This window comes from Chanos chanos, chromosome 4, assembly GCF_902362185.1.
Source record: "Chanos chanos chromosome 4, fChaCha1.1, whole genome shotgun sequence".
Classification (NCBI taxonomy): Eukaryota; Metazoa; Chordata; class Actinopteri; order Gonorynchiformes; family Chanidae; genus Chanos; species Chanos chanos.
Window position 1 is genome coordinate 7,140,061 of NC_044498.1, and position 25,155 is coordinate 7,165,215.

Here is a 25,155-nt window from a genome sequence, read left to right on the forward strand (position 1 = left end):
GAAAGATTTTTGTTCTTGATGAGGGTAATTGACAGCGAAGCAGGGATCGGTGCTTGGAGGTGAGGGCAATTTGTTTAAAGAGGTACCACCACCACTCCATAGTGTCCATTTTGTTTATTTAACGTTAACGTTGTTATTGTAGCGACCAGTTGCCCTTCTCTGTTGATTCCGAGGTTTTCACAGTGGTCCCTGAGAGCTCTTCAGTCATCAGGTTTTTCTGATCTGTATTCAACATGAAATATATGTTTACATTTGGAGAGAGAACCTGTTTGATGTCCTGACTAAAAATAAAGAAGGCCACTTTGGTTGTGTCATATCACTACAAACCTCTCAGTACAAGAGGAGAGATGCTTAGAGTGTTTCAAACATGTTGGTTTTAACCCTACTTGAGGCACATAAAAAAGAAAAAATAAAAAAGAAAGAAAAAAAAAAACAGAGGTATAAGAGTCTAATATCCTGCCCAGTTTCTCACAATACAGACTTCATGGCCATTCTCTGTTGTATGTCAGTGGTGTATTCAAGAGACACCCACCGGACCTATGCCAACTGATGTGACCACAAAAGAGCTGAACAGAAATCATAAAGGAAAATGTATATATTCTTCTAAGGCTGCATTGTAAAAAGTCTGTTTTGTGTCTGCTTGCCCTATTCAACCCTAGCCTGCTTTGAAAGGCAAATAAGTTATTTCACACGTAAATCCATGGCTCAGGCAGAGTCTCCCCAGACAGAAAAAATGAAGGCTGTATCACAATATGTGTATTGTCATTCTAAAAGACAATGGTCACAGAAATGAAAATATAAAATACAGGTATTTAATTGTCACAATAAAAATGAAAATTTGTTTAAATTGTTCTTTTACTTTATTCATCGTCATTTAATGCTTATATTCTGATTTTTTTTTTTTTTTTTCAGAAAAAAAGAAAAGAAGCCTAACACAAAATCGATATGATAAATTATCTATAATATCCAGTAGGAACAGTATTATAATATTTTGTGTCACTCCATGTTTATTACATAATACTCAATACCAGTAGCTTAACCTGGGATAATCAATAGCAATAGTTTAACCTGGGATTTTCCTCAGAGCCTATGATGTAGTGATTACACATGATCGCACACTTACCAATTGTGCTCTTCTGACTGTGTGAGGCGCTGTCACGCAGGATCTTGATGCAAATCGATCACTTCCCATTGGCCCCGGAAGTAAACTCTAACATTGTACGTAACAAACTAAGCTAGTTAGCATGAGCTCAGTGCGCGTTGTTATTTCACAAGCAAAAGCTAGCTAACTTGTTAGCTAGTCTTCTTCGTGTTTGTTGTTTTTAAACCAGTTTTAAAGCACCAAAATTCAATATTTTTGTGTCGTCTGCTCTATTTTTGGGAGATGGGAGTCCCCGCATTTTTTCGTTGGTTGAGTCGGAAATATCCGTCAATAATCGTAAACTGTATCGAGGAGAAGGTGAGCGTTTGTACACAATTTTTTTTCTTATCTAGGCCAATACTCAGTGTTTCAACAAAGCTAAGTTATTTACCGTATTCCGTGCAACTTTACATTTATTTCCCATGTGTAATGCGATGTTCATTATGTATTGCTCATTCGACTGTTTCAGGGAGATGTGTTGTGAAATATTTGTACGTACACAAACAATAGAGGGAAAGCCAAGGAGCTAGATAAACTATTATATCGCCTCTAAACTAATTTAGTTAGCTGACCTGGGATAACTTATTTCTTTGGATATCCTAGTAACACTCTGCACCTGGGCAACATTTTTAATTTGGGTATCAAAAGATTATTTGGGTAAAAGATTATTTTACGATGGTTCATCATTGAATGCACCTTATGTAATAGCCAATAAACCTGGTGAAGGGGCTCCTGCCACCTTTACCTGTGGATTAGTGAAGGAACATAAACATTTGAATGGAGCAATGAAAAAAAATCGTTATGGACCAGTGTTTGTCCTAATCTATTACAATGCCTCTGCATAGACACACCATGTAGCAGAGTGCGCACGTACGCAGTCTTTACTAAAAGTTAAATTCTTTGAGGACGCTGTTACCCATTTCTTTCTAGTGTTTTCCATAACTGTTTAAAACATAGTTGGCTTAAACTGGGCAGCTGAATTAAGGTGAACTGTCGTGAAATCGCCGTTCAAGAAACGAAAGTTATCAAACGCTTTTGATCCCACAAACGGAGGCGTGCCTTCCTCAGAATCCACGCGTGGACGTAGTTTTGTCAGTACAGTGTTTCGCACGAAACACGATCAACGCTTGGGAAAGTAACGCGTCAATTTTTTGAAAATACGTTTGGTCTTGACAGGAAAGACTGAGAATGCGGGTGATAACACTGACTAGTTAGAACTGTGTTAAATGGAGTAAAATGACTTCGTAGTGCTTTCTGTGCGCAGGCCAAGGAATGCAATGGAGTTCGAATACCAGTTGATACCAGCAGACCAAACCCTAATGAGGTGGAGTTTGACAACCTGTATTTGGACATGAATGGAATCATTCATCCTTGTACACATCCCGAGGATAAGTAAGTCTTGTTTAAATGAATAAAAATGTGGACCGGTATGATAATGGAGTCAGGCTAACACCATTGTTTACCCAACTTCAGACCTGCGCCCAAAAACGAAGATGAAATGATGGTTGCCATCTTTGAGTACATTGACCGTCTCTTCAATATCGTGAGACCAAGAAGAGTTCTGTACATGGCCATAGATGGTGTGGTGAGTGGTCTTGTTTTTCCTTTTTTTTGTGTCATTATAATCAAAAGGCCTGTATGAAAAATAAAAAAAAAGACATTCATTTCATGTGATGGGTTATTTGATTTTGAGATTTTTTTAGTGCAGTTATATACAGACGGTGATAAAGCGGTTGATCTGCCTCGTCTTTGTAGGCTCCTCGTGCGAAAATGAACCAGCAGCGATCCAGGCGGTTCAGAGCTTCAAAAGAGGGAGTGGAGCTCGCTGAGGAAAAACAGAGAATGAGGGAGGAGGTCTTTCAGAGGGGTAAGTGTGGGCGCAGAGTAACCCCCAAAAAATCTCGCTCACGGCCTTTTAATAATGAATGTACACAGAGCGTCCGCCCCCCCCCCCCCTCTCATTTTTTAAGGTCAGGCCCTGATGGGTTTTATTTCTCTCTAGCTAGAAAGTGTAAAGAAAAAAGAAAAAGTGTGTTTTGAAATAAATATAGAATGTGTTTTGGATTTGCAAATGATGTCTTAGCCAGGACCCCCCCAGTGGCAGCTCATGACATTACATGCTCCTCGTTAAAAAAAAAAAAAAAAGAAAATTATTTAAACGAGGGGGAAAAAAAAAGAACACGCCCAGAGTACCTTATGGAAATTAACTTGAGAGTAAGTCTGTCGGGTTAATTTTCTCGGACAATTTGTTGACTTAAAGTTATGTCTTTGTGCGTTTGCATCTGAAAAGCTTGAGAACTTCATTTGGAAAGTTCTGCATGTTTGTTTCCCATTGTGGAGAATGACACATTTTGCCTCTCTTTCAGTGGATCGTTTTAAAACGATATGTTTTCACTTTGCAATTTCAGGAGGATACCTGCCACCAGAGGAAATTAAAGAGAGATTTGACAGCAACTGCATCACTCCAGTAAGTCTTTAATTGCACACATACCTGACCAGCTCATGTGGTGGAGACAAGGTATTTGAGATACTTTTTTAGGGCTAGATAAGGGTTTGTTTGTGTGTTTTTTCCCTGGAGAAAGACGGAATGATGGAAAGAAATGACACCATAGTAGCATAGCCTGTTCGAAGAGCTGCTAGATTTAATGGCTGTTTAAAAGACGTGGAGTTGGTTCCATAGGAATGCATCTTCATATTTTCCTCCAGTCCAACTGCAGCCATTCAGCTGGGGGAAAAGGGCACTATTCGAAGAAAACCGTTTAGAGCAAACACGTTATTCTGCTGCCTTGAAACAACCTTAAATTGAACTTTTATTTATTTATTTTTTTTGCATTGGTTAACTGTTTGGTGCTCGAGAGAGCTTTTGATAGATTCCTAGTTGAGCGAAAACCCATTTTTATATTTCTTTATCTTTAGGATAATTGTGGCGGCCTATTAGTTCATTCATCCCTAAGCATAATAGGAATGCTGCTTCACTTGAGTCCCACTCAAAATCTAGTATCAGTCTGTTTTGCTTGTTGGGAAGCATTAGATAACGCATGCCTAAATTCTGTGCCACCTCTCACACACTCATTCACTCCGCCACCCACCCACTCTCATCTCCTGCACAGTGTAACAGTGAATTTAAAAAAAAAAAAGGGTATGGCCCACACCTGAGTGTAGAGCAGCCTTTAAGACAATGTGTTTGTCTGCATGAGGCAATCACTCCTTTGTTAATTATCATTTACTCTGTAATGAATTTAAAAGAAGAAGAAAAAAAAAAAGAACAGTAAATGAAGACTTTAAAGGTATTTTGTGTTGCATTTCACGTTCTGTTTCTTAAACGTGCATCGATGCAAATTTGAGACTGATGCAAATACCAGGTGATTAGTTTTGGAGTACTGACAGATGCCGATTACAGATACTAGACGATATTGGGAGTGGGAGGGGCAGACACATTATGGTTACTCATAAAAAAATTGTAATCATGTTGCATTTAAATGGAACGGTATTGTGTTCTGTGCTCTGTTGACTGTTCTGGCAAAACAACAAAGTTGGCAAATACTTACCGTAACCCCGGGTCATAACTCTGTAAGTCATTCTAGAGGAAAGTAGAAATATCTAAGTATCTTCTCTGCGAAGCCAGTAGCCAGCTGAAAACTGTCTGGTTGATTTATAATAATAAGCCCTGGGTGGCTGATCTAGCTGGACTAGGTAAGTGTAAGGAGAAGCGTTTTCCTTTTTAAATAGAAGCATTTCTGCACTCACAGGTAAGTCTGTTTCTTCTCTCCTTAACGACCCCGCGCTAAAGAGCTGTTCGCTGTGGACACTGGTACATGGTGCTGAGACATTTCTGATCTGTGGAAGTCAGAGTGGGCACTGAGATTGCTTTGCACTCTGCTTTTAGTTTCACTGAATATTTACAGTTATGTCATTATACATCAGTGCACCTGTACTTAAATGTAATTATGACGCCGATACCATGTATGAGTGTTTACTGTGCCGAATCAGCCTAATATGAGTACTAAGCAGTACTATTGGTGCATCTCTACTATTTCTGTGTAACCTGGGTAATTAATTATTTGATCCGTTGTGCAATTTATTCATTTTTTTTAGACAGTGAATTCTCAGTGTTTACCTGGAGATGATGTCTCTCAGCTGTTCTGTTGTTTCTGATACTGTGCTGTTGCTTCATGTAAACAAAACTTTCACACGGTTCCTTATTTGTCACCGTTGTGGGGTTTTTTTTTGTTGCTGCATTAATGAAATTTTCTGTGTTGATCTTGTTTTTCTTTCCTCATTTAGGGCACAGAATTTATGGACAATTTGGCGAAATGCTTAAGATTCTACGTAGCTGACAGATTGAGTAATGATCCTGGATGGAGTAACATTACAGTAAGTCATTCACTCCGGTCAGAGTCAGTTGAGTTGATTATGCATCAAGGCTCTTTTGGCAGTCATTTTTATGCATTCTAGGTCTTTCTGTCTGATGCCAGCGTTCCTGGAGAGGGAGAACATAAGATAATGGACTTTATCCGGAGACAGAGAGGTATTGAACAAGTGCTGATTTTCCTCAGTTAAAATGAACAGAGTACCTTATGGAATCACTCTTACTGTAATATCATTTCTATATATTGGTTTATCAGTCGGAAATTTGAATTTTTTTTTCCCCTTGTTTTCAGCTCAGCCAAACCATGATCCCAACACACATCACTGTCTTTGTGGAGCTGACGGTAAATATTCTAATTTCAGTCATACAGTTTTAAATTTTATTTTTGATGTGTTCTATTTTTTTAACTCAAATCCAGGTTTGCGCTTCACCTGATAGCGATTGAGATTATAATGACGATACGTTTTTTGGGTGTTTTTTTTCTCTCTTTTCCAATTGTTTTATCGGGCGTTTAAAAATAGCCATATTGCCTTAATTGAACTCACTGATGCTTGAGAGAAATTTAGCGAAATGAGAGGGAAACAGTCTAGTTAAGCTGTTTTGAATAGGTGCAATTACACCACACATCTGAACTAAAAGCTCTAGCATTCAATAGTGTTTGATGCTCTTAGTGGACAAAGGAAGGCAAATATTGCATCTAATTAGTTCTGAGGAGAACTTGACGCTTCTGTGTCTTTCAACGCATGTAAAGCACGCGTGTTGCTGAAAGCTTTTATTGTATGCGTACAGGAACCACGTTTACCGTGTGGACGACATGAATGCACAAGGCCCCATCACTCTTTGAATTCATTGTCTCCCCATAAACAATGTGTTTAAATATATCCTCCGGCTTATCACATTTTTCATTCATCTGGACTCTGAATAAGTGATGTTAGCGCCTTGAGTTAGCACTAATGCATCCGATTGGTGTTTCTCTCTCTCTCTCTCTCTCTCTCTCCGTCTCTCTCTCTTTCTTTGTCTATCATTTCTGTTCCAGCTGATCTGATTATGCTTGGACTGGCCACACATGAGCCCAACTTCACCATCATCAGGGAGGAGTTCAAACCCAATAAACCCAGACCATGTGCTCTGTGTGGCCAAATGGGCCACGAAATTAAAGACTGTCAGGGATTGGCCAGAGAGAAGCAGGGCGAGGTATTTGTTCCTGTCCTTTCTCTGCCCGGGGCCTCTGATTATTCAGCGGCCTCTCATTTCCACTGTTTGGATGCACACACATACACATATTCATATTATCGCTGGCTCTCTCTGTATCTCTCTTACTCTCAGAAGAAAATGCCATCTAGCCAAAGTGTTTGTAACACTGACTGATCTGTCTTTTGTCTGTTTCTCGTTCCCCTTGCCGTGCCCTTCCAGCACGACGAGTTTGCCGACACCGTCCCCATGTCTGAACAGGAGTTCATTTTTATTCGACTCTGTGTCTTGCGTGAGGTGTGTTCCAGTTTTTCCTCATTTGGTGTACTGACAAAAAAAAAAGGCATCTGTCGAGAACACGTTGTGTTGCCCCCTTAAGTTATATTTTTGATCCTTCACAGTACCTGGAGAGAGAGCTGACGATGGCCAGTCTTCCGTTTCCGTTCGACTTCGAGCGGAGCGTGGACGACTGGGTCTTCATGTGCTTTTTCGTGGGAAACGACTTCTTGCCCCACTTGCCCTCCTTAGAAATCAGGTGCGTGCAGCTCAACCGACCTGAAATCCAGTATGCAGGCAAACTGACTTGAGCGTGCAGCTCAGGGGAAAAAAAGTATTACTTGACGATACCCTTCCGGTACCTCCACGCTCTTGATTTGTCGTATGAAATGCTCTTTTCAGGGAGGGAGCAATTGATCGACTCGTGGGAATCTATAAAGATGTCGTGCATAAGACTGGGGTGAGTAACGCATCGCCGCCTGGTTTTGATGCTTTTTTTTTCTTTTTTTTCTTTATTAACTCCCTCACTCCCTTACTAGAGACAATACATTTTCTCAGAGATCCAAGCCCAAATTGTAGCCGCGCTAGAGCCCCCCCCCCCCCCCCCCCCCGCAGGGGGTTAAGTCATTTCCCCGAAGGACACGTCGCGCGGGTCAAGAACGTCAGTTCATTCTTTCCGAGTTCACGGCCGAGATGACATTCCTACGTAGGAGCCGAACGCGCTTCCTTCTGGTTGCAGGTTCTTTAGGGCTAAGCTGCCGCTGTTTAAGCCGCCTCTTTCAGAGTTTCGGTTTCTCTCCGGCGTTCCGTGGTCATTGACCCGTTTGTTCGTTTCTCTCAGGGTTACCTGACTGAGAGTGGCTTTGTGAATCTGGAGCGCGTGGAGCTCATCATGCAGGCCGTCGGCGTGGCTGAAGACAACATATTTAAGAAGCGCAAGGAGGATGAGGTAAGAAATCAACTTCACTCACCAACTCAGTTCACTTTAGCAAACCTTAGCACGAGTTCAAAATGCCTTGAACAGACAACCTTCAGAAGTTTCTCGGTGGACGCGGCGTTGGAAGCTGTCGAATTTAGGGATTAATTGAGTTGGGGGGGGGGGGAGGGGGAGGGTTTGAGATGTAAGGAGATTGACCATTTTCATTTTTCTATGCCTTTTCATCTGCAAATCCAAATCTTTCAAATCAGTCAAAACAGTTTGAATTTGTTCACGCAGGAGAATTTCAAAAGACGCATGAAGGAGAAGAAGAAGCGATTGAAAGTAAGTTGAACGCGTTTCATTTGATCTCTCTTTAAATGCATCTGTATTGAAGGCTCGCGATGTAGATTTGGGGGGGGGGGGGGGGGGTTCGTCTGATCATGTTTTCTCAAGGTGTCGCAGTGGTGCGCATTGTGTTTAACGTACACAATGAAATTAGATTTGAATGATGACAATGGGGAAAGGTCACTACTTTTCAGTGTACCTTAGCCAAGTTTTCTTTTCTTTTTTTTTTTTTTCTCCGCCGCTTTTTGTTAGAGCCGTTGTGAAGGCTTTGTGTGTTCACGTGTTGCTGTATGGAAAATGCATAAAAGCTGTTCTTACATGTACATGCCCTAATACTGTTTTAACCAAGGCTACTTCAGAGAGGAACGAGGCTCAGGAGGTGCGGCCAAGCTGTCTGGCGCCCATCCAGTTTTCCCAGTTTTCTTTTGGTTTTTTTTGTATTCAAGTTTTATTTTCCCTCGTACAAATCAAGGCCAAAAAAAAAATGATGGTTGTTTCTGATTGATATATATATTTTTTTTTATTATTATTATTATTCATAACGCGCAAGCTGCCAGTTTCTTACAATTTTCCATGAACGTGTTGCCTCTTATCATGTAAATACAGAATGGTTTTTCTAAAGGGAAGACATTTTTGCCTTATCATTTCACGACAGTCCCTTATTTTCCAAAACAAAGAGGAGCTCTCTTCGTGATGGTGCACATTTTAATCGGAGCAGAAAAGTCTTTCTCAGCCTGGGGCGGACGCTATGGTCAGCCCACATCAGATTCCTCTGGTCGTTAGCCAGCGATCTTCACACCCACGCAGAGTATTTACAAACGCTGCCTTCCCAGACGGTCTACAATGTCAGTCTGGTTGGCTGCAGGATGACCTTCTGAAAGTAATCACTGACCTTAAACACCTTGACAGTAGCTTCATCAGAGGTGGTTACATTAAAGAGGTTCAAGGCTTTCAGAAGGACCATAATGGGAAAGGAAATGTCACTGCTGATTTGGAGAATATCTAGAGCAAAGGGTATAGGCAAGTCTTTGCTCAGTTAGATGTGATTCTGTGTATTAGTGGAGGAACATTAGACTCTGCGTCGGTAATACCGTCAGACGCTCGAGTACGCATTGGTTGTTCTGTCATGTGTTGTTGTAACTGTCAAGTCGGTAAAACGTTATGCAGGAAAAGGGGGTATCGTTCGACAAACGGGGTATCATTCGACACTTCTGTGTTATTTAATCGCCAGGTGGTTTGGCAAGTCCATCTGGTTTGAGTTCTGCTCTATATTTCTGAGTTTTGGGTTCTCTTCTCTTTCCCTCCCTCCGCAGGCAGAACAGAGACCAGCATTTCTTCCCACCGGTCAGTTTGCCCCCCAGGCGCTGGGCGGGTACGGCAGACCTCAGTCCATTCAGAACGCACGGCACACGGCCTACGAGATGAGAATGCACGGCCGAGACCAGCAAAACAAGGTACGCCCTCTCCTCCAGGATGTGCATCCTCTGCTTGTTTGGCCCACTCAAAACCCGACTCTGTTCCGTTACTCAGGGCACGACATTTGATTGACATTTGATTTTGTCGTTCAGGGACCGCGTCTTGACCAGCTTTCATCCTCTGACATCATTATTAACTTTGAAACGCGCGTTTGACCTCCTGCTCTCTCTCTCTCTCTCTCTCTCTGTTTTTCAGGATGCTGCTCAGTCTTTGAAAGCCACGCTGAGAAACGGCAGCAAGGCATGTATCCATCCCGCCGTCCCCACTCCCTGTGTTTGTTTCCTTTTTTCAATCCACAACTCAACTAAACAACTACAGCCTACAAGCATCAAAAAAAAAAAAAAAAATATCGCTGTCTCGATAATGAAAAATATTTTTCCCCCCCTTAAAATTACTACCTGACTCGTGTAACGTTTCCAACCCTTTGTTGCGGGTTCCCCGTGCAGAGGACATAAACCTTGATTTACATGCAAAGTTGGACCTGCACTAGGAATTTCTTTCTTTTTTTTTTTTTTTTTCTCTTCTTCTGCTTCTCTTCTCTTCCTTCCATATTTTCTTTTCGATCTATCAATTGCGAGGCGTTATAGCCTCTCCCTATTTGGGTGAGCTCTTCAGCGGCAGATAGGAAAGCACAATGACACGAGCTGTCATTTGCACATGAATAAGGGGAACACAAAAGCGTGGAGGTTAAAGGGAGGGATCCGGGGGGGGTGGGGGGGGGTGATAGATCTTGGTTCTTTGGAACCAGGCTTTTTTTCTTTGCAGCTACATGTCTAAGTAAGATCCTCCCCGTGTAAAGGGCAGTAGTAAATCAGCCAATCAGTTTGGCTTCCCGTTAAAGCCCCCAAAGGCGGAAACAATACGCTGAAGTGTTTGATCAATATGTCCTCAGATTATACCCCCCCCCCAAAAAAGGGGACTTTTTTTTTCCAGGTCCGTATCTGGACGACGTGCATTTCAAAAACGTGCATTTTTAGGCTGTGAAGAACGAAGGCCAGAGTCTCTAAGGAAAATCGTTACTTTTTGCTTTAGACAAGTAAACTTGAAGGCTGATGGGAGACTGATTTTTTTTTTTTTTTTCTCATCTCCGTCTTTCGTTTTCGTCTTTGCTGTTGCGACCAGGCTAACGAAGGAGCGAGCGACAGCCTCGACGGCCGCGGGGTAAAGAGGAAGGCGGAGGACAGCGACAGCGAGCCGGAACCCGAAGACAACGTCAGGTAAACAAAAACAACAACAACGCCGCCGCCGCCGCCACCACCACGACGGGTCACGCACAGACACCGTTCTCCTCTTCTGTCGAAACTCTCGACGCAGCCCCTCCCCGACCGCGTGGTGAAGTGGTACATTCTGCCCGTGTGCTCCACTGATGAATATGGAAAAGAGGAGGGAAATGTTCTTGCAGATTCCTCTGTGATGCGTCTGCCAAAGCTGTTAAGCCCATCAGGCTAAATTGGTATTCATGGAGGCTTTCCGTGCCCCCTGCGGGACAGTGGAGAGGATTGAGCAGACAGATGCAGCTTACGCCTGATTATGTGAGCAGAATGGCGCTGCATTTATGGCGGCAGGGGGAAAAAAAAATATATATATATATATATATATAAAATAAAAAAAATCAACCCCGTCTCTAAGGCGGAAAATAAGTTTCCGTCCGTCCCTCCCCTCGGCGGGAACCGCCGAGGCGATGAAATGTCAGATTGCACCTGCACAAGGTTTGCTGAACAACTCTGCCAATTGAGGAGAGAAGTCTATTTGACAAACTTCTTAATAGTTCAAATGTTCATCTCAGCTTTCCTGCAGTCTGCCCTGAGTCAAAGTTTTTTGTTTTGTTTTGGGGTTTTTTTTTGAGTTGTTTGAAAGCATTTTTATGCAGATCAGTTCTCAAGGCCCAGAGACAGAACCGCGCAGGGCTTAGGGTGACTTTAAAGATTTAGGATGAGAAATACTGTTTTAATGTATCCTCTCGACCACCTCAGGTATCATGGCACGTGGATGTGTTTTTTGTTTTTTTTTTCCCCTCTCAGGTTATGGGAAGAGGGATGGAAACAGCGCTACTACAAAAACAAATTTGATGTGGACCTGACTGATGACTCCTTCCGGAAGAAAGTAGTGAAGTCGTATGTGGAGGGCCTGTGCTGGGTGCTGAGATACTACTATCAGGTAAGGGCAAGTCCACAGGGAAAAACAGGCTACACACACACACAGAGCCACACTGACACACACACACAAAGATTTGTACTCTGTATTACACCAACCACTCTGCTTCTCCTTTCCCTGGGTTCAGTTTTCAACAGTTTCTTGCTCTCCACCACTGATATTCATCATGAAAAATTAAGAGTAGGTGGGTGGATGGTGGAGTGTGTGTGTGTGTGTGTGTGTGTGTGTAAAACAATGACTGATGAAGTGAATGAGGTGCAGTGTTTTTATTTCCTTTTTTCCCTCCAGTGAGCGTTATCAGTTGAGACTTCACTCAGGTGTCATTGGACTCTGCAAGACACCGTTTGTTCAAATCTCCCACTCTCTACCCTCAGGGGTCTGTCAGAACCCTTCCCTGACTTCCTGTTTACTCACCATCAGCGGGATCAAGCTGCCCTGCTTTATTTGGATTGCGGTTTTCGAGCAGTGGCGTATTAGGCCCGGCTCTGTCGAGTCGTTGTAAATGCAGGTCCTGATCTTTAGCTGTAAATTCAATAATTAGGCATCCATTCTCTCCAGCAGATCCCTGTCTGATTAGGGCCGGGCTGGGGGATTTGCTGGGATGTAATTGGAAGCCGTGTGCATGCGCGGCCTTGTGTTGACTCCACATGCTCGGCCATGGAGAGCGCTCCCACGGGATTCGCTCAATTGCTTCATTATGGAGTCTCACTATTGATGGAGACGTGTCATCTCCCCCCTTCCACACATTCGCTGATTTCACACACACACACACACGCGCGCGCGCACGCACACACGCACACGCGCTCTCTCTCCTTTCACCCAAATGGTGCTGTGAGTGAAAGCAGTGCAAGTGTTGGGCAGAATTGACACCTGGCTGTAATTCATCTCCATTACAGGGGTATCAGAAATCATGTACCGCGGGCCCGCAGGTGAATTTGTACCATCGAGCCCCCAAGCATCTTAGAAAAGTCACGCTGTTGCCTGTTTATTTATTCCACACCAACAGTTACGGCGATATTAACCGGAACCCAGTGAAACCTTTTCAGCAGATACAGCGAGACATATTAGAGCTGAATTGGTTAATAACTCAGCCACACAACACGCTCAATTCTCTCCTGCACTTAAGTGAAGGTCACCTCTCAGTGGAATGGCAATTCCCTCGCTGAGGAGCGGCACTCTAGGGATGGATTTGAAGGGTTAATATCATTTGCACCATAACTGCGCAAATGCTGCTTTATTCCGTTTTTAAGACTGATGGAAATGAGACTCTATGTTAATTTTGTGTGTGCTTAAGGAACGGAGAGAGAGATACAAAGAGACAGAGCTCATTCAGAGATGTGCACGTTTGTTGACATGCCCTTGTTCGGTTTTTTTTTTTTTCCTTTCTTTTTTTTTTCTTTTTCTTTTTTTTTTTTCCCTCCTCCTCAGTAAATTGTAGAACTTTAAGCAACCTCAATTCACCTTCCTATCCAATTTCAAAGACTTAATTTAGTAAATCCGAGAAGGTATTTGTCGAGTGCATCAAGGTCTCGTCGAATTCAAACACGTAAAGCAAAGTGCTGATAGAAAAAGAACTAGAGAAAAAAAAAAAAAGCCTCTCTTAAAAAGTTCAGCAGTTGAATATCATATTTTGTATGACAGAGAGAGAGAGAGAGAGACTCTAGGTGTAACAGTAACACATTTTTTTTCCTCTTGCATACACGTCTGTGAATGCTGTGGGACTTGACTGCATCTCTATTCGATTGTATAGAAAGATCTTACAGTTAATGGTCATTGACTCTTTCACAGGGCTGCGCGTCTTGGAAGTGGTACTTCCCGTTCCACTACGCCCCTTTTGCATCTGACTTCAAAGACATCAAGGGGATGTTCACAGATTTTGAGACCGGGACCAAACCGGTGAGACAACAAACCGAGAAAGGAAAAATTGTTGTAAATCCTTTTTAATAACTTAAAACTGAACGCCTCTTTTGCTTGTTTGATTTTGTGCAGTTCAAACCTCTGGAGCAGCTGATGGCTGTATTTCCCGCCGCCAGCGGAAACTTCCTACCCCCGACATGGAGGGCGTTAATGAGCGATCCGGTACATTGAACCGTCTTTACCGTATTTAAACACCGCAATTTCATCTTCAATGGGATCATTAGACCACAGAATATTGTTTTGGGTTTTTTTTTGTTTTTTTCTCCCTTTGATGAGGGGGGTGAGGTTATATTCTTTTATTTGTGTTGAAACATGTAATGTTAGATTTTTGTTAGATTTTAACTATTCACACACCCCCCCCAACAGGACTCCCCCATCATTGACTTTTACCCTGAGGACTTTGCCATCGATCTGAACGGGAAGAAGTACGCTTGGCAGGGTAAGCAGAGCAATCGTTAAAGCAACGCGCTGGTTTTACTACGCGCGGGAAAGTAGAGCGTTTCCGCTGAGGCCTGTTATTGACGCGGTGTGTTTCAGGTGTCGCTCTGTTGCCGTTCGTGGACGAGCGCAGGCTCCGGGCGACTCTAAACGAGGTCTACCCTGACCTTACACCAGAGGAGGGTGGGTAATCCGTTCACGACCCGTCAGCATCCGTAAAACGTCCGCATTTAGGCTAGTCCTTACCCAACAAAAGCTGTCATTTTGAGGCAATATGTGAAATATTTGTTTTTAATATTAACGTGACGGGTACGTTACCTTAGATGTTACTGAAATAATAATATATGAAATATAGTACTACCTTGGTGTTGTTTCCTGTTTGTTACAGTGAGGAGGAACAGCCTGGGCAGTGATGTGGTGTTCGTTGGAAAGGCCCACCCTCTGTGTGACTTCATCCACGAGCTCTACCGTGCAGAATCTCACCAGGTACACGTAGTCATTTACATTCATTCATTTAACGGCCCAGTCGACCGCGTAAAGCAAAATCCCGCAGAGACGGGGCACACAAAGAGCACCACGGCCAAAGGAACAGATCGAAGGATCTCTGATGCACATCCGTCAGAAAACGTGGCTATAGAAATAGCAATCCTAAAAAAAAAAATAATCAATCACTAATGGCAGGCTCATACACCATTTCTAAAGAACTATGTAAGTGAAACCTGCTACCAGAGAACAGATGAACAAATGTGTTCAAGTCCTGCTCATATCAGGGAGTTTGCCCTCATTTTGCCTTGGAAGAGTTCAGCTGCTGACAGATTTGAGGATCCATAAGTTGTCCTCCTTGCTGTAGGGTTAACTAGAATAAAAGTTTTACGTTGCCATATGAACGCCTAACAGACAATGAGGTGGTTCATAAAATTATTAAAGTTGTGAATAGTTAGTCTATGCAATGGTGAAGATCTGTAATGGAACAAGCATTAACGTTTTCTGTAACAGTCTGCACACCTAAGGTATTTTGGTATACTTTTAAAGGACAGCTAAGGTTTTTACTGATGCATACCTCCAAAATTCATCTTTTCTGTCAGGAAAAAAAAAAATATTGATCAGACTGTCTACTCTCTCTGATCTTTTATATTTTTATCCCCTGTAATTTAATGCTAATTTGACTGCCATTGTCAGGTTTACTAAGATCATGTTGGCTGTTTTATGCAGTAGTATCTGAAGACGTCTTCCTGAGTAAAACCAGGTCTATGCGTCGGCAGTTCATTTGTCACAAAGAGAAGACGCAGTCACAGAAAAGATAACGATGATCTCAAAGACAACAAAACGAACTGATTGTTTGACACACTGTCCACAAAAAATAACGTGTTATACATAAAAGTAGACAACAGAGCTAGTGCTGATCTCAACACTGTTTTTCTCTCTCTCTCTCTCTCTCTCTCTCTCACTCACTCACTCACTCACTCACACACTCACTCACACACTCTCTCTCTCTCTCTCTCTCTCTCTCTCTGTCTCTGTCTCTGTCTCTGTCTCTCATCCTGTATGACTGAACAGCCTGTTGAGATACCTGCTGAACTGTGCCATGGAATCCAAGGTACATTAAATCTTGATGAAGAGCCTATTCTACCAGATAAGTAAGGAGCAGCCGTTTTATTCCCGTTTCACCACCGCATTTTTACGCCTCAAGAATTTTGGCATTTCTCGGCCCCCGTCCGATGAGACCGCCGAGCCGGTTCTAACGTGTCGTTTTAAAACGATTTCCCCTTTTCCGCAGGCCCGTGGAGTCTCCCATTCCAACACTGAGAGACATTGCAAACAACTGTGCCGTCGGGTAAGGCTCAGCTCCAACAGTGCCAGTCAGATTCTTCTGACGTTTTCGTCAGAAAAAAAAAAAAAAAAAAAGACTGACGACTTTATTATTTCCAAACGCACTTTGATTATGGTGTTGGGTAACCGTAAATGAGCTGCCTCGTAATCTCAGGTCATTTTTGCGAAGTCTACCTAATTCTTCTTTTCTCTGACACTCACACTACGGAGGACGGCGCGTTATCAAAAGCAGGATGAGCATAGGCTCTGAGAAGAACTGGGGTCAAACGGATGGCCTTTAACATTGTCCTTGTGCTGTAATTACCCGCTGGCTCCTCTGGAGGCCAGTCTGTGAATGGAATCCAGCCATTTGGCAATGCCCCGCACTACCGTTCAGACAAAAAATCCAAACCAGCACCAACGCTGGATGTTTTTTAACTTTAGAACATTTTGAAAGTGAAATGATTTGGAATCAGCTGTTTTGTAGAATTTGTCTGTACCTCTCAGAGAAAGCCCATCATGGGCGGGGGTCAATCATTTCTAAGATAACGTCCAAGGTCATTCAATATGCGCATGGTACAGGGAGTGAAACGGCTCTGTTGTCTCATCGACAGAATCAAATTTAAGGATCCGCAGTACGAAGATGGTCACGTGTTCAAGGCTGTCATCCTTCAAGGAGCAAAGTAGGTTCTCTCACCTGCTTGCCTTTTTTTCTTTTTTTCTTTTTTTTTTCTTTTTTCAGTGATTGAATACTTGAGGTTTTTATGGGGTTTTTTTCTGCATTGCTAAGATTGTTTTTTTTTTTTTTTGTTAAAAACATACATGAGCTCTGTACAATAAGCTTTTTGGACAAAAGACATGATGTCGGAAAAACACAGCGGAGCCCGTGGCTGCTCTCTCGCTGAATGCTTTGCGTGGGATTCAGCATAATGTCTGATTAAGGCTTTATTTATGCCAGTGAGATTATTCACATTTTCAAAGCTTTAACGAATGCCTTGCTATACCTATGTCCCTGAGGCTCCCAGTTTCAAAAGAAGCTAATTTCCCTCTTTTTTTTCCCCTCCCCAAAGGTCAATTTCATTTTATAAAACAGCTTTTTAAGCTTATGAAATAATTTCAATTATGATTTTTTTTTTGTTTTGTTTTCAACTGGCAGTAAATTCATAGGCATTGAAGTAGAAATTACTTGGTAATTAAAAAAAAAAAAAGTCTCTTGTAGTTTTATTTTATTTATTTATTTGTTTTTACTTATTTCTTTCATCGTACCTAAGTTAATAAATTCCATTAAAAAGAAATTAATAAATAAATGTAATTTCAGGATCCCCAACAAAGTACTGAAACCGGGAGACTGGGAGAGGTCAAACAAGCCATGGAGACCACAGCTAGGGTTCAACCCTAACCGACAGCAGGTCCACCTGGATCAGTCTGCCCTCAGAACGCTAGGGTATGTATGCCCGAACCCCGAATCTTTACGGAACCCTTGGTTCTATCTCCACATTCAGTATCTTTATTCATGTTTCATGGTCGATTACTCACTATGCTGTTTCATATCTACAAGGTCTTAGTTCTTTTAGTTTTTTATGTTTTTTTTTATCATGCAGTTGTTACACGGGAATTTTTTTTTTTCTTTGTCTCTTTGTGTAACTGTCAATTAATTTACTTTTTTAAGAAATGTACAGAAAAGGGGGAATGTACAGAAAAGGGGGAATAATTGAACATCTGGCTGAATCGGATGTGACTGTTTGCAGAATAAATTAGATTCAGGGCTGAGGAAGCACAGCATGATGTATGCAGATTTCGGCCCCAAACAAAGCTTTAATTTCTTAATGAATGCCTGTTATTGGGCTTGATTAGAGTGGGCAGACAGGTGTTCACTGCTCTAACAACCAGAACAACACACACACACACACACACACACCAAAAAAAGGAAGCTAGTCTAGGGTTGTCCTTCATCATTACCGTGATTTTGTGAACCGCAGCTTTGATGTTGAATCTCTCAGTCGTATTATTTTCCTTACTCCGGACTCTGTCTTTGCTCAGGAAGACATCATTCATATTGTTTGATTTTTACATTTAGATCATGTTTTGATTTATACACTTTTTTTTTTTTTTAATTCTTGCTCAAATGGCCTGTGGGTAATAATGAATGTGTAACTGGTTGTGAGCTCTGTAGTTTGTGCTGATTTTTGAGTTTCCTCTCATAGCCACCACGTGAAGCCACAGCATGGGGGCGGTCAGTACTCCAATGTCCCGCCTCCCAGGGGCCCACACATGAGTGGTCAATACAGCAATGCTCCGCCCTCCAGTAGCTATCACCAAGGGAACTACCGTCCTCCTCACAGAGATCACCAGCCTCCCTACCACCGTGAGTGCCCTACCATTACTTATGCAGTCTCTCACACACACACACACGCACACACACACACACACACACACACACACGACACTGCCTATGATAGGCTTTACCCCCCCCCCCCCCCCCCCCCCCCCCGTGTCCAAAAACACGTCATGTTTCTCGGCATCTCACGTTAGTCCCCTAGGTGCAGCGTCAAAAAGAATTCATATAAAGCCAGGTTGTTTCAAGTCATGCATAACCACACCTCCGCAGGCAGTTTTTATGGTCCTCCCCGTCCCAAGTCATGTTCATCTCTTAACAAGCTTTCTCTGAGCTTGTCCCAGATGTACCGGAGTTATTACCGCGGCGGCATATTAGACATGCTGTGATACAGTCGGGCTTCAGCACTGCAGTGCCCATCAGGGTGATCTCAGCTCTCTCGCTCTCTCTCTCTGTCTCTCTCTCTCTCTCCCCTCCTCACCACCTCTGCTGCAAGAGATTCCTCTCTGGCCCCCATGCCCAGCCTGGAGCCCCCGTAACTGCACCCCCGACTCCTCCCGACAGCGCTTCAGCCGCCGTGACTTTGATGTGCCAATTTGCAAGTTGATGAATAATTTCATCTAGCCGCTGATAGCTTGTGGGGGTGTTGAGGCCATTCCACTGGCACTTGATGCAAATGGAGGTTTTTTGGGGGTTTTTCTAGCAGATCTCACTCTCACTTTCCCCTTGGCCTCAACTGTTCATTCCTGATGGTAAATTTGCCAATTAAGTACAGGACACACAGCCCCCCTCCCCCCACACCCGCCAACCCTCCATTCTTTTGAGGAAGTGTGTTTTTTGATTAAGGCAATCAAAGTAAATACTCTCAACTCTCTGTGATTGTTCGTGTGTGTGTGTGTGTGTGTGTGTGTCTGTGTGTGCGCATGCTGCCTGCGTCTTTTCTGATGAGTCGTCTCCTGAAGTTGTCGGAAAATTAATTTATTGCCTTTGTAGTCGTCAAAAGTGAGGTAATTACCTTGTTCTACCGTAATATTGAAATTTCCGTCGCCTCGGTGCATACCGCCTGCCGACGCTGTAGTGGGTGAAATTAGACTATGTCCCTCATTCTCTGAGCCAAATGTCACACACCCTATGAAGGCTTTGAGGATGGACAATTAGCATAAATTGCTCATTGTTAAATCTGATATATGGAAAACTGGCTTGATAAGCAAAGTCCACTCCATAGTGGAAGGCTCTGGAGAGCATATTATCCTACTTTTGATGCTATGGGGATTTTATTATCCTTTGTACTGCTATTTTCATTTTAATTAGTGAAGTATAATCATTACCCCACATTTTTTTTGGTTAAAAAAATATAAAATAACAAACATTTAAAACTTGGATTAAATGATTTTAGCAAAAATGTTCCGGCATTGATAAACTTTGGAATTTTTTTTTTTTTTTTCCCCCCCAAGTATGAATTGCAGTCACTCAGTGTCTGGGATTTCATAACAAAATCTGCAGAATTTCTGTAGAATTTGAAACTTTGTCAACAGTTGCTCAGTATCTCCCATCTCTAACTCTCACGGTCTATTATCTCTTGTTTCTCGGTGAATCATGCATTTGAGGTATGCAGTGCTCAGGCCGACAGGCACGCAGAGGGGTGTGGGGGTGTGTGTGTGTGTGTGTGTGTGGAGTCATTACTCCTATCTGATATGGCCTATATGAGACTGTGATTCAAATAACCCATTATATCCCCTAATCAGCCAAGAAACACTGCCCCCCCCCAAAAAAGTCTATTTGTTTAACTCAAAAATAATTTGAAGGTTATTGGACAATAAAAGATCAGCGGTACTCTGCCCACGCAAAAGTATGAGTCTTTTTGTCCCAGTTCTAGCTCACTGCGAATATGGTAAAACCAAGCTCACGGCATAGACTGAAGCATGGGCCTTTTTCCCAAGGCACTTTGGGTAGTGTTGACGTTTGATTGGATTTGCTCAGTGCCTTGGAAGAAAAGGGGTGTGTAACCAAAGTTAACTTCCCTCTTTCTCCCGTGCCTCTACCCCCCACGGAGATGCGTCAACTGCACACATTGTGAACTTTTGTTAGGCCTAATCAACACAGCTGGTGCTTTCCTAGTCAAACTGATCCATATGGTTCCAGTGATAGCAGTTTTTGAAATATAGTTACTGGAATGTAATGACCGAAGAATCAGTCTTCTGTGTATCATCCGTTTGACCACCATTTGTTACGTTAGTGTCTAGCCATGTGGGCCACTATATCAAACTCACCTTCCTAAGGAAAGAGGCCTTAGATTCTTTGTCTGATCCATCTTTGAATGTTGAAAGAATGCAGGGGGGTGGGGGGTGGGGGGGGGGGGGTCGTATCTGTGTTTACTGTATGTGATTTGGGGTGAGACGTAATCCCTGTGTTAAGTTAATGAGTGAGCAGTTTACGGGGGGATTTTTCAGTGTAATCTTGTTTGTCCTGTGCATCAGCAGTTCCCTGAGCTCTATAGAGTCAGTTGTGTGTTCATTACTGTCTAGGGAGTGTATTAGCATTGAGAAGAGAGAGACCATTCGAATGAAATGCCTCCATACGCTCATCTTGTCCGCTGTTAGAGTGACCCGGCACAGAGAACTTTAGTCTTAAGGGGAAGATAATTGGGGTGAAAGTGGGTGGTCCCCCCCCCCCCCCCCCCCCTTGTGTTTTGGACCAGTGGTCATTACATGTGGAATTGAGGGTTGTTAGATTAGGAAATGGGTGAATAGCAGCTTTGGAGGTCTTTAGGTAGGACAAATGAGTTTAATATCAAGGCACTGCAGGTTGTCTCCAGAGCTTCTGGATTGTGTATTCCCTCATGGATAGTTCCAATTCAGTCCAGGTTTAGAGTCAGATGTGGATTTTTTTTTTTTTTCTACCGTTTTCAACTTATTTTTAAATAATTGTTAATAGCTGTAATTGTCCAGAGTTATATTAGCTACCACTCATACATTTTGAGAATAACAATAACAAATACTGCATAACCCAGACAGTGAGATGGTCAAAATGTCAGCAGTGTGTACCATTTAGCCTTTGGGTTATCAGGTGTTCAACTGTACACTACTGGGCCAAATGTGCAATTTTCTGTAATGCAGAGGCATCAAACCTGTGTTGCACTAGCTTCAAACCCAGGTTTGTAATTGTCAGGCTTTTCTTCGACTGAAGTTCTTTTCTTCATTTGGTCTCCCCTTCAGCTCTGCTACACACACACACACACACTCTCTCTCTCTCTCTTTCCCTCTCTCTTTCCCTCTCTCTTTCCCTCTCTCTTTCCCTCTCTCTCTCTCTCTCTCTCTCTCTCTCTCACTCCTCTCCCCATCCAAACCACTCACCGGGCCTGCCCCTATAAACAAACAAGTCTGAGGCTTGCAGCTGGTCATTGCCTTGGCAACAGCAGATTGGGAAGAAGCTGCTTCGCTACTTTGAAAAAGTGTGGCTTTGTGAAGGGCTTGCAGCACTGGACCTAGAGCACTTGAGCCTGCCACAATGCCGCCAGATGAATGCTTATTTCATTTTCGGGGGAAGAAATGCAAATGCAGCAGTTTTTTTTTTCTCCTTTCTTTTCTTTCTTTCTTCCTTTCTTTCTCTACCTTTTTTTTTTTTTTTTTTTATCCATCCCTGTCCGAGCCTGCCCAAATCCTATTGTTATCTGAAGCGGTCATATAACAAAATGGACTTAATTGTATCACTGCAACTGTTTTCCCTCGATTCATTTTCAAATTGCAGGCAGTTGTGATACCGGGGTTGAAGCTGAAATGAATTGGGTTAATTAACTTTGCTTTCAGGTTGCCTGCTATTCTCTGGCTTGGATATTTTCCTGTTGTCAAGCAAACATTTCCACAAAGTGAAGCTGTTCAAAGAACAGGGTCAGCATAGCGTGTTACAGACCTTTACAATGAGCAACTTTTTTTTTTTTTTTTTTTAAATGTTCACATCTTCACACAGCTTTTTCTAGAAATGATTACCCTTTCTGAATATTGCAAGATGGTTTTTTTGGGGGTTTTTTTGGTTTTTCTGGACATGATGATGGCTAAATACACCCAGGTGGATTTTCCTAGAAATTGAACACACAGTCTGTGCTCCTCCTATATAGTAAGTAGGTGGATAAGTTATACCAGCCAAGTCAGCATACAACTTTCTCTCTCCCCAGTCTTCAGTCTGCACCACTGACTCAGTTAATGTGATCCAAATACTGCTGTCCTTGATATGGAGTGAGTGTGTGTGTGTGCATGTGCTTATATGAACACCTACACACACACACACACACACACAGAGCTAAATGACACACTTGTTACTGAAATAAATAATTGCAAAACAATACTAGTAACACATTACCCCCCCCCCCCCTAGCTGAGATGTCAGTTTTTGTAACTGAATAAATTTTCTGTTTTCTGTTTTTTCTTACACTCTCTCTCCTAACAGATTCCTGGCAGCAGGGCTTTCCGCGAGGTCCCCGTCCGTCTGTTCCACAGCAGTACCCAAGGTGAGCAGATTAGCCTCTGTTTGATGTTTACACACGGCCCAGGTATGTTCAGGATACGTGTCTTGTTGAATTACGGAGGTCATTGAAAGGCACCAGACATTTGTAATAGTATAGGTTTTTCACACACATGTGCTATAGACTTACTTGCTATTTAGTTGATATCTGCAGAGGGCATGTGTGTGCTCTGTGTATACTACAGATTGAAGGATGAATTAATGTTGTAAGATACATGAAGTTAATGCTATAATACTGGACTCTATTTTTTTCTTTCTTTCGTTCTTTTTTTGGTGTGTTTTTTTTTCTTTCTTTCCTCTTTGTGGTAGGTGCTGATGGGCAGATTTGGGTTTTTTTGTTGTTTTTTTTTGGGTGGTGTATGGGGGGGGGGGGAGTGGAAGGGTGTCTTTGGACTGGAATTAGTTTCTGGGCAGGCTAAACAAATTTCTCTTGAGAAGGTTCGCGAGACTTAATGAGGCAGCACTAATGCTGTCCTGGCAATATCGTTTCTATACCCAGACTCGCTTGTGTTCGCAACAGACCAGCTATTGATTCTGGCTCCAGACCTCTTCAGGTCCCCTAATCAGCTTCTTTTTGGGGCCAACTTTTCTGAGTCCTGCCCCTTCCCATTGTGGGCCTGCCTCACCTCGGGTCAGTAGTTATTAGCAGTGACTGAGCACAGTTTCTTTAACTACTTAAGACGGAAACCGAGTGAGACGTAGAAGGAACCTGGAGGAGCGGATTATGGGTTCTGCTGTCCCTTCTAAGACAGGCATTGGAAGAGAATGTGACATGGTTTAGTAATGAGGGATGGCTCACATTCCTCTCTCTTCTTCTTCTTTTTTTATGTCCCCCTTTTTCTCTCTCTCTGTTGAGGAGGAGTAGGTTTAGAAAGAATAGAGCTGCGTGGATTTATGGATTGCCACATGTTGCTTTCTGGTTATTCATAGCAGGCCGTTAGGTTGGACAGGTCTAAGGGGTGTGTGTGTGTGTGTGCGTGCGTGCGTATCGAAGGCTCAACAGGGAAGGCTTAGCTCACCTGATTTGAAATATTTGTTCTGCAACGCTGTCGTGTCTTTTGATAATCACTTGTAATATGCTTTTTGGGATACCATGATTTTTATAGCATTTGCATTTGGAACATAGAGATATTTGATTTTAAAATCATTTTTAAAAATCGTCCGGTTTTAACGACAGCGTTAACTGTCACACTAAGGCTTAATTTTCAAACTGAAGCGTGTTTCATTTCCATTTGCGTGCTGTCCCCATGTGCTTTTCAGCATATTACAACTGGGGCATTGTACTATAACAAAAACTGCATCAGTCGGTCTTTTGTCATCTGATTGTACCATCATACGTGTTAACTCGCAGAGTGGAATGGAAAGAGAAATCAGAGAAGTTAACTCCCTGTGAAAGGGCTCAAAAAGTCTAAATCTCATAGCTCCAACTTTCTCCCATAGAGCCTGAGTGCGTGACAGAGGGCGTGTGTTTCAGTTCAGAACATCACTCATTTTTACATGTGGTTTCCCATGTGTGTGAGTTAAGTGTTCCATTGCTACCTGTATTTCTGTGTGTGTGTGGGTGTACGCCGCGTAGCCCTTTGCTCACACTGGTTTTTTTGGTTTGCTGTGTGCGACCCATACAGGCAGCAGTATGGAGCCCATGGTTGGGAGAGGTCCATGCAGTCCCAAGGCGCTGCCTACCAGCAGAACATGCAGAGGGCCCCGGGGGGCCCGAGGGGCTACCACCAGCAACAGGACAACCGCAGACAGCCACAGGTACGGCCTAACAATGTCCAGCCCCACACGGCTATGGGGGAGAAAAAAAAAAACCCCACCAGTCAAATTATAGTTACATGGTTCCTTGTTGCACATCTCACTGTTCAACAGTTTTGATTGGTTTGAGTGTATGTATGTTAGTGTGATTACGCTTCCTAAATTTCATTAGATTGAAATGCACGGTTTTACACAGAGGTCTTTGATAAATGAGTAGGGGGGAGAAAATGGCAATTTGTTTCTGAGTGCAGAATATTTGCGGAAAGGGAAGAGGAACTGATTACCACAAATTGCTGATTTGTTGTAATTTAGCATTAGGGTTTGTGTATCAGAAACGCACCAGCGTGTCTTTGTGTGTGTGTGTGTAATGGTTGCTTCTTTTTTTTTTTTTTTTTTCTTTTCCAGGGGTATAACGCAGGGAGGAATTTTCCTATGCCTCCCCCAATGAAACGTTACAACTGGAGCTGAATTTTCAGTACCGTTTTCAGAAGGCTGGAGGACCTTCCTTTTTT

At 42.7% G+C, this 25,155-nt stretch overlaps 1 protein-coding gene across 1 annotated transcript; it reads left to right on the forward strand.

The window, feature by feature from the left end:
• The first annotated feature begins 1,317 nt into the window (after positions 1-1,317).
• xrn2 (5'-3' exoribonuclease 2) lies at positions 1,318-25,155 on the forward strand. The gene is made up of 31 exons (XM_030770587.1): positions 1,318-1,459; positions 2,406-2,533; positions 2,615-2,726; positions 2,897-3,008; positions 3,550-3,608; positions 5,426-5,515; positions 5,597-5,669; positions 5,803-5,853; positions 6,547-6,704; positions 6,924-6,998; positions 7,103-7,236; positions 7,380-7,437; positions 7,819-7,926; positions 8,194-8,238; positions 9,555-9,695; positions 9,913-9,961; positions 10,853-10,934; positions 11,739-11,874; positions 13,660-13,767; positions 13,861-13,950; positions 14,155-14,227; positions 14,326-14,409; positions 14,615-14,712; positions 15,784-15,863; positions 16,004-16,060; positions 16,650-16,718; positions 17,354-17,479; positions 18,240-18,404; positions 23,409-23,442; positions 24,518-24,646; positions 25,049-25,155. Exons 1-31 carry the CDS (start codon positions 1,385-1,387, stop codon positions 25,109-25,111), a joined length of 2,862 nt encoding a protein of 953 aa, XP_030626447.1. The 5' UTR covers positions 1,318-1,384; the 3' UTR covers positions 25,112-25,155.